General features: G+C 40.7%; 1 protein-coding gene across 1 annotated transcript in view; it reads left to right on the forward strand.

Moving 5' to 3' along the window:
• The window catches only part of LOC126198444 (signal peptidase complex subunit 3), a 65,061-nt gene extending 58,610 nt beyond the window's left edge, over positions 1 to 6,451 (forward strand). The window contains exons 4-5 of the mRNA XM_049934768.1: positions 5,398 to 5,501; positions 5,936 to 6,451. Of these exons, the coding sequence (XP_049790725.1) occupies positions 5,398 to 5,501; positions 5,936 to 6,095 (264 nt within the window). The 3' untranslated portion in view covers positions 6,096 to 6,451. The remainder of the gene's footprint in view (positions 1 to 5,397; positions 5,502 to 5,935) is intronic.
• Positions 6,452 to 10,470: the final 4,019 nt, after the last annotated feature.

Below are 10,470 nucleotides of genomic sequence, written 5' to 3' on the forward strand. Positions count from 1 at the left end.
ATCTCTTCCAAGGTCCTAATGTCTCGGCCACCTATGTGACCTTTCGGCATCTGTTACGTCCAGTTCTCCAAGAGCTCCTGAGTGCTATCATCTTTTACACCGAGAGCTCTAAAACTGTGGATCAGACGAGATGTGCTTTTACATCTGCTGTCAGTATGGAATGCCATTTGCTGCTGGGAACATGTAGTGTGTATATGGCAGAGGTGACAGCTGTTGACAGATGACCATGTCTTAATACATACTGACTCAATGAGCAAACTCACTAGACTATTGACCATTGCTATTGCCACCCTTTAGTCTCCACTATTCATGACCTGCCTGCTGACCTTTATTGTGCTACCTGCTCAAGTTGTCTTTCTGTGGATCTGAGGCCATGTAGGTATATCCTTGGTTGACTGTTTGGCTAGAGGAGCATTTACTCACTCCACGTTCGCTTTGTTGACCCCAGGTGTGGATTTGCAGGTGTACGTGAGACCTCTATTCACTCGGAAATGGAATGACATCTGGAGTGCTACTGCACCATCTAATAAACTCCGCACGATGAAGGAGACTACTGCAATGTGCTCTTCCTTCTGCTTATCCTAGAAGGAATCCCCAGTCCTATATCATCTCCACATTGGTTATACCAGGTTAACTCATAGCTTTCTTTTGTGTAATGAGTTACCCGTACTTTGGAGTTGTGGAGCCCTAGAGGCAGTATCTCATCTTCGTGGAATGCCCCCTCCTTTTGGCCATCTGCCCTAAGTATGAACTTCTGGAGTCATTGCCTCTAATGTTGGTGGACAATTTGTGGATGGCTGAACTAATTCTTTTTTCTCCATGAAAGTGGTTTTTCTTCTCAAGTTATAAGTTTTAATCTACCACCGGAGCAGGGCCAGGGTGGTTGGAGATGGGGCATCTCCCTCTGTATGTTAGTCTGGAGAATCCCCAACCCTAATTCCTTGGCCAGACTACTCTATCATCCCTCTTTTACTGTTTAATCACTTTTAGAAACTCTTTGCCTCCTTTCTGCTGCACCAAATTTTGTGTTCTGGGTATCGCACTTTACTGAATAGTGGGCAGTCTTGACTGTAATGGATCAAGGGTGGGACATTTCCTGTCGCAAGCAGGACTCCCACCTGCTGACTTCCCTATCTCCTTCATCTTGCTTTTATTATTGACAGTCCAAGAGAGATACATTTCTTTTTTGCCTTTTCGCATTTACTGTTATGAATCTCCTGATTAGACCGTTGAGCGAAGTGGTGCAGTGGTTAGCAAACTGGTCTTGCATTTGGGAGGATGATGGTTCAAACCCACATCCAGCCATTCTGATTTAGGTTTTGCGTGATTTCCCTAAATCGCTCCAGGCAAATGCCGGGATGGTTCCTTTGAAAATCCACAGCTGAGTTGCTTCCCCATCCTTCCCTAATCCGATGGGACCGATGACTTTGCTGTTTGGTACTCTTCCCCAAATCAACCAACCATCTGATCTAATTGGATCAGAAAAAAACATCTCAGTGGGCACCTTTGCTTCCAGATGCACCATTCCTGGATCAAAGTGCTGATGACCTTGTTATTTGGTCACGTTCCCTCTCCCTCCAATAAACCAACCAACCAAAAGTAGAAATTGTTTTGTCAGATGCAGGCTGCAAGGTGATTCACAGTTTTGTAAGAAATGGTTTAGTTTCTGATTGTGGAGCAAATATATTGTTGTTATGCAACAAGATGCCTTCTCAGATATTTTTTTGGAAAACCTTAGAAGGAATACTCCAGCGTATCAGGCTGCAATTACTTGATCTATATTATACAAGTCTACTGTGTTGATAGATCTGCTGGCAATAAAGTAAGGGCACGTTATTCTGTTGCTCATTCTCTTGTATCCCTCTACTTGTTGGCCAAGCATCTTTCAGGGAGTGCTAGACATGTGATTGTCATTCAGTCTCTGAAATCATCTTGGGACAGGCCTCTTTAGTGATTGCTAACAATGTTGGATATAAATTTTGACTTACTAGTGTTGTACCTCTCTCATGCTAGTTGAAGCCCTTTTGAGACTTCACTGTCTTCTTCAATCACTCACATTTCATTGAATATCAATTGTTACTGAGTGTCTAGACCAACTTGGAATTTAAAGAGAATTTCTTACCTTTCTGATTTGTTAAAGGAATGAAAGACTGTTCCATAGAAGAATCGAGAAGTGCCACATATGATTACCTAAGGCACTGATTGACACTGAAATGCTCTCTGAAATCATTAAAAGAAAGAAAAAAAAACATGCAGAAAACCTTACATTTTTAACTCTGCAACTGACAGTGCTGCATATGATGCAAATATCAAAATGGAAACCCTTCCACTAGATTATTTTCAGTAAAACATAGTCCATTCATGTGCTGATAGCTAGGTAAGTGAGAGGATAATGGTAATATTGAGATTTGTGATGTGAGCGGTCACCATGCAGCAGGGAAGTTATAAATTACTCTGATTGTGTCTTCTGACATAAATTTAGTAATGTTATTAACAGTTTGTCCTGCCTGACTATGAAGTAGTCTCTTTACACGTACTGAACTGGTAAGCACATAGAAGTTTGAACAATTCATGCCGTATCTCCTGACACTGCCAAGCTCTACTAGGTATGGTGGCTGATGGGAGTGACCAGGTTTGTTCGAATGAAGATATTATGACCAATCACAACCTTTCCAAACTGTGTCTGCTGAGCAAACACAGTTTCTTGGTTGTTGTGATCATCGTGACATCTTTGTCAAACCATATTTAGCGTCGTTTCGGCATATGGCATTTCGAGCTCTAGTTGACACTGTCATTCACTTTTGGTTGCTCAAATGTTTTTAGTTTAAACGCAGCGCAAGTTATGTATTTTATTCCTGCTGAACAAAACGTGTTTCTTGTGCACGTGTACGTGTGTGTGTGTGTGTGTGTCTTTTTACATAACTGATAAGGTACAGAACCTGATAACCTCAAAAAGATGACTACAGTGCAAGAGACACAGAGTAACACACATTCAAACACCACAAAAAATACTTATTACATATTTGCACTTACCAACGAGGAAAAAGTCTCGAAACATGTCATTCTAAGCATGAAAAAATATGTAACAAGTGCAGTATTTCATTATTTAAATAATGACTGACAGCTGCAGGCTTTCAGAAACATAGATTATGACATACGAGATTGAGTCAAATGTTCCTACTTCCCAGACAGTTATCAGTACCCGTTAAATCAGCAGTTTTAATTAGATAATAAACCATCATTAGATAATAAACAAGTCCCTGACAAGTCTTTTGATGCCTGTTATGTACATATATCATAAAGTGCAAGGGGGTATCCTGGATGTAACTTTTACAGCTTAAAACATTATTTCCCACATTTTATATTTTCCTGCATTTTACACAGTTTTCTTTCAAGTCCCGTGAAAAGTGTAAAAGTGGTGTTCCACTTGTAGAATCTACATATTATAGTGTTGATGTATCCATCTTTCACTTGATCATCCCAATGATCTGTTTTCGTGGCTGATTTGTGTATACAGGGTGTTACAAAAAGGTACGGCCAAACTTTCAGGAAACATTCCTCACACACAAAGAAAGAAAATATGTTAAGTGGACATGTGTTCGGAAATGCTTACTTTCCATGTTAGAGCTCATTTTATTACTTCTCTTCAAATCACATTAATCATGGAATGGAAACACACAGCAACAGAACGTACCAGCGTGACTTCAAACACTGTTACAGGAAATGTTCAAAATGTCCTCCGTTAGCGAGGATACATGCATCCACCCTCCGTTGCATGGAATCCCTGATTGCAGCCCTGGAGAATGGCGTATTGTATCACAGCCGTCTACAATACAAGCACGAAGAGTCTCTACATTTGGTACCGGGGTTGCATAGACGAGAGCTTTCAAATGCCCCCATAAATGAGTCAAGAGGGTTGAGGTCAGGAGAGCGTGGAGGCCATGGAATTGGTCCGCTTCTACCAATCCATCTTTCACCGAATCTGTTGTTGAGAAGCGTACGAACACTTCGACTGAAATGTCCAGGAGCTCCATCGTGCATGAACCACATGTTGTCGTACTTGTAAAGGCACATGTTCTAGCAGCATAGGTAGAGTATCCCGTATGAAATCATGATAACGTGTTCCATTGAGCGTAGGTGGAAGAACATGGGGCCCAATCATGACATCACCAACAATGCCTGCCCGAACGTTCACAGAAAATCAGTGTTGATGACGTGATTGCACAATTGCGTGCGGATTCTAGTCAGCCCACACATGTTGATTGTGAAAATTTACAATTTGATCACGTTGGACTGAAGCCTCAGCCGTAAAGAGATAATTTGCACTGAAATGAGGATTGACACGTTGGATGAACCATTCGCAGAAGTGTACCCGTGGAGGCCAATCAGCTGCTGATAGTGCCTGCACACGCTGTACATGGTACGGAAACAACTGGTTCTCCTGTAGCACTCTCCATACAGTGACGTGGTCAACGTTACCTTGTACAGCAGCAACTTCTCTGACGCTGACATTAGAGTTATCGTCAACTGCACGAAGAATTGCCTCGTCCATTGCAGGTGTCCTCGTCGTTCTAGGTCTTCCCCAGTCGCGAGTCATAGGCTGGAATATTCCGTGCTCCCTAAGACGCCGATCAATTGCTCCGAACGTCTTCCTGTCGGGACACCTTCGTTCAGCCAAGCCACGGCTATTGCCCCGTGCTAATCCATACATCAAATGGGCATCTGCCAACTCCACATTGGTAAACATTGGACTGACTGCAAAACCACGTTCGTGATGAACACTAACCTGTTGATGCTACGTACTGATGTGCTTGATGCTAGTACTGTAGAGCAATGAGTCGCATGTCAACACAAGCACCGAAGTCAACATTACCTACCTTCAATTGGGCCAACTGGCGGTGAATCGAGTAAGAACAGTACATACTGACGAACATAAAATGAGCTCTAACATGGAAGTTAAGCATTTCCGGACACATGTCCACATAACGTCTTTTCTTTATTTGTGTGTGAGGAATGTTTCCTTGAAAGTTTGGCCGTACATTTTTGTAACATCCTGTATATTTTACAGAATGTGAATTTGGTGGATTTTATTTAACTTATTTATTTTGCTCCATAGTCCTGTATACAATCTCCTATAATTTGTAATTTTTTCCATATTTCTGTATTTTTTTCCTTCTGTACATGTGTATCCATTACCTATTCCGAAAAGCCTAATTTCTGCTGTCCATAGATTTTTCTCTCTCTCTCTCTCTCTCTCTCTCTCTCTCTCTCTCTTCCCCCCTAGTACCCATGACTCAAATGTTTTGTGAAATTAATTTTTCTATAAGGTAAAAATTCCTTTTCTATTTTTTGCTTCATTAAATTAAATTCTACCTGTGTATGTGGTCTTTTTTGTAGGTTGTTCTCTGGGACAAAATCATTCTACGAGGTGAGAATGCTAATTTGGATTTTAAAAATATGAATCTGAAATACTATTTCTCAGATGATGGAAATGGACTAAGGTAAGTTGTCTGAAGTATCCTCTGCAATTTAAAGAGTTATCAGTTCAGTATTCACCATTACTGACTTTCAGTTTTCACAAATATCAGGCCAATATAACTTTAGTTGTGAGATGAGAAACTGTGATTTGTGTTTACTAATTTTGTTTCTTAAGTGTAATCAAAAGTGAAGGCAAAGATAAGATTAATCTTCTCATATATTGTCTGATTCCTGCAGCTTCATTTTACTTCCTGTTATTGCAGGTGAAAAAATTGTTTATGAAATACTTAGAACTTGATTATCTGCTTTGTATTGCTATGGATATGTATTGATGTTTGTCTTTTTGAGGACTGAGAGTGTATATGAATTTTTGTGATGTCAGAGTGTCTTATTTTACATTTTCATATACACGTCCATGAGAAATTCTTCCCAGAATGATTTTGTTCATTTCTTGCAGGGGAAACAAGAATGTAACTTTGACGTTATCATGGAATATAATTCCAAATGCTGGTCTGTTGCCTAGTGTATCAGCTATTGGCAACCACACTTTCAGCTTCCCATCGGAGTACACATCGTCGCATGTCTATGGGAAGGAAACTCAGCATGCAGGAATATAGTGTATGATAAATGGGCACCAGTGATTTGCAGCAGTTACACAACTGGTGGTCATTTACAGAAACTGCTGCCTTCCTAAGTGGACGTACAACTACTGACTGAACTGTGAGGGGTTGTGGAGTTTAAAATGACTAGCTTGTCGAAACGTGTGTGATTTAAAGAGTGCATGTAAGTCAAGTAAATGTCCATTTGCCATTCTCCAGGTGATTGTGATTGAGTGGGTGGCTATTTAAGCATCATTCAACTGTAAAGGGAAATATTTCTAATACTTTATTAAGGATGATAGACTGTTAAGCTGAATGTGTATTTATCATAATGTCATTAAAGTGTGTGATCTCTTTGACTGGAGTGACTGAAACTACATGTATTCATTTGTTTCCTTTAATCAGTGTATGGATTTGTAATGCAAATATTTTATTTTTGAATGTCAGTCAAATTAGCCCCCCTCCCCCCCCCCTTTTATTTTTTTATTTTATTATTATTATTTTTTTTTTTTTTTTTTTTTTTTTTTTTTTTTTTTTTTTTTACAAAATAAGTACAGCTACAAAGCACCTTAAACCACAGTTGTATATTAACCATTCTAGCAATGAAATCTGCAGTTAAGATTTCCTGATAGAGCCATGTATTACAAAGAATTTTCTTTCTAAAAATATACAAATTGATTGTCCTAATTTTTCTTAGGGATGTGTTTTTATTATTTGTTTTTTTTAATTTTTGTCTGTAATGCCATTTGTTGAAAAGTTGTGGCATTCTAATTTTTAAATCTTTTGCTAGTCACCTAAAGATTTCCAACTGTTAACATCATTACATATCTGGACCTACATCTACAACTACATGAATACTCTGCAATTCAGTGTTAAGCACTTGGCGGGGGATATGTAATAGAGGGAAACAATCCACGTGGGAGAAACATATCTCAAAACAAAGATGATGTGACTTACCAAATGAAAGTGCTGGCAGGTCGACAGACACACAAACGAACACAAACATACACACAAAATTCAAGCTTTCGCAACACACACACACACACATATATATATAACCACTTTAAAACTGTTTCTTTACTGTTCCACTCTTCATCTACATCTACATTTATACTCTGCAAGCCACCCAACAGTGTGTGGCGGAGGGCACTTTATGTGCCACTGTCATTACCTCACTTTCCTGTTCCAGTCGCGTATGGTTCGGGGGAAGAATGACTGCCAGAAAGCCTCTGTGCGCACTTGAATCTCTCTAATTTTATATTCGTGATCTCAATGGGAGGTATTAGTAGGGGGAAGCAATATATTTGATACCTCATCCAGAAACGCACCCTCTCAAAACCTGGACAGCAAGCTACACCATGATGCAGAGCGCCTCTCTTGCAGAGTCTGCCACTTGAGTTTGCTAAACATCTCCATAACGCTATCACGCTTACCAAATACCTCTGTGATGAAACGCGCCGCTGCTCTTTGGATCTTCTCTATTTCCTCTGTCAACCCGACCTAGTACGGATCCCACACTGATGAGCAATACTCAAGTATAGGTCGAACGAGTGTTTTGTAAGCCACCTCCTTTGTTGATGGACTAAATTTTCTAAGGACTCTCCCAATGAATGCCAACCTGGCACCCGCCTTACCAACAATTTTATGTGATCATTCCACTTCAAATCATTCTGTACGCATACTCCCAGATATTTTACAGAAGTAACTGCTTCCAGTGTTTGTTCTGCTATCATATAATCATACAATAAAGGATCCTTCTTTCTATGTATTCGCAATACATTACATTTGTCTATTTTAAGGGTCAGTTGGCACTCCCTGCACCAAGTGCCTATCTGCTGCAGATCTTCCTGCATTTGCTGCAGTTTTCTAATGCTACAGCTTCTCTGTATACTAAAACATCATCTGCAAAAAGCCGCATGGAACTTCCGAAACTATCTACTAGGTCAAATGAAAGTGCTGGCAGGTCGACAGACACACAAACAAACACAAACATACACACAAAATTCTTTGTTTTTGGATATATTTTTCCTACATGGAATGTTTCCCTCTATTATCTACTAGGTCATTTATATATATTGTGAAAAGCAATGGTCCCATAACACTACCCTGTGGCACGCCAGAGGTTACTTTAATGTCTGTAGACATCTCAACATTGAGAACAACGTGCTGTGTTCTGTTTACTAAAAACTCTTCAATCCAGCCACACAGCTGGTCTGATATTCTGTAGGCTCTTACTTTATCAGGCAACAGTGCAGAACTGTATCGAACGCCTTACGGAAGTCAAGGAAAATGGCATCTACCTAGGAGCCTGTATCTAATATTTTCTGGGTCTCATGAACAAATAAAGTGAATTGTGTCTCACACGATCGCTGATTCCGGAATCCATGGTGATTCCTACAGAGTAAATTCTGGGTTTCCAGAAGTGACATGATACGCGAGCAAAAAACATGTTCTAAAATTCTACAACAGATTGATGTCAGAGAGATAGGCCTATAGTTTTGAACATCTGCTCAATGACCCTTCTTGAAAACTGGAACTACCTGTGCTCTTTCCCAATCATTTGGAACCTTCCGTTCCTCTAGAGACTTGCGGTACATGCCTGTTAGAAGGGGGCAAGTTCTTTCGCGTACTCTGTGTAGAATCAAATTGGTATCCCATCAGGTCCAGTGGTCTTTCCCCTGTCGAGTGATTTCAGTTGCTTTTCTATTCCTTGGACACTTATTTCGTTGTCAACCATTATTTTGTTCATGCGAGGATTTAGAAAAGGAACTGCAGTGCCATCTTCCTCTGTGAAACAGCTTTGGAAAAAGGTGTTTAGTATTCCAACTTTATGCGTGTCATCCTCTGTTTCAATGCCATTATCATCCCAGAGTGTCTGGATATGCTGTTTTGATCCACTTGCTGATTTAACGTAAGACCAGAACTTCCTAGGATTTTTCTGTCAAGTCAGTACATAGAATTTTACTTTCGAATTCTCTGAACGCTTCACTCATAGCCCTCCTTACGCTGACTTTGACATCATTTAGCTTCTGTTTGTCTGAAAGGTTTTGGCTGCATTTAAATTTGCAGTGAAGCTCTCTTTGCTTTTGCAGTAGTTTCCTAACTTTGTTATTGAACCACGGTGGATTTTTCCCGTCCCTCAAAGTTCTACTCGGCACATACCTGTCTAAAACGCATTTTACGATTGCCTTGAACTTTTTCCATAAACACTCAACATTGTCAGTGTCAGAACAGAAATTTTCATTTTGATCTGTTAAGTAGTCTGAAATCTGCCTCCTATTATCTTGCTAAACAGATAAACCTTCCTCCCCTTTTTTATATTCCTATTTACTTCCATATTCAGGGATGCTGCAACGGCCTTATGATCACTGATTCCCTGTTCTGTGCTTACAGAGTCGAAAAGTTCAGGTCTATTTGTTATCAGTAGGTCCAAGATGTTATCTCCACAAGTCGGCTCTCTGTTTAATTGCTCGAGTTAATTTTTGGATAGTGCACTCAGTATAATGTTACTCGATGCGCTGTCCCTACCACCTGTCCTAAACATCTGAGTGTCCCAGTCTATATTTGGTAAATTGAAATCTCCACCTAAGATTATGACATGCTGAGGAAATTTATGTGAAATGTATTCCAGATTTTCTCTGTTGTTCTTCCACTAATGGTGCTGAGTCGGGAGGTCGGTAAAAGGAGCTAATTATTAACCTAGCTCGATTGTTGAGTGTAACCTCCACCCATAATAATTCACAGGAACTATCCACTTCTACTTCACTACAGGATAAACTACTACTAACAGCGACAAACACGCCACCACTGGTTGCATGCAATCTATCCTTTCTAAACACCGTCTGTGGCATTGTAAAAATTTTGGCAGAATTTATCTCTGGCTTCAGCCAGCTTTCTGTACGTATAACGATTTCAGCTTCGATGCTTTCTATCTGCGCCTTTACCGACGCAGCTTCGACAGTTGACAATTACAATACAGATTGCTGCTTGGTCCCCGCATGTCCTGACTTTGCCCCACACCCTTTGAGGCTGTAGCCCTTTCTGTACTTGCCAGAGGCCATCTAGCGTAAAAAACCGCCCAGGCCACACCACACAACCCCTGCTACCTGTGTAGCCGCGCCTGCTGTGTGTAGTGGACTCCTGACCTATCCTGCGGAACCCGAAACCCCACCACCCTATGGCGCAAGTCAAGGAATCTGCAGCCCATACGGTTGCAGAACCATCTCAGCCTCTGATTCAGACCCTCCACTCGGCTCTGTACCAAAGGCCCGCAGTCAGTCCTGTCGACAATGCTGCAGATAGTGAGCTCTGCTTTCATCCCGCTAGCAGGACTAGCAGTTTTCACTAAATCAGATAGCCACCGGAAGCCAGAGAGGATTTCTTCCTATCCATA

The sequence above is a fragment of the Schistocerca nitens genome, chromosome 8 (genome assembly GCF_023898315.1).
Source record: "Schistocerca nitens isolate TAMUIC-IGC-003100 chromosome 8, iqSchNite1.1, whole genome shotgun sequence".
Taxonomy (NCBI): Eukaryota; Metazoa; Arthropoda; class Insecta; order Orthoptera; family Acrididae; genus Schistocerca; species Schistocerca nitens.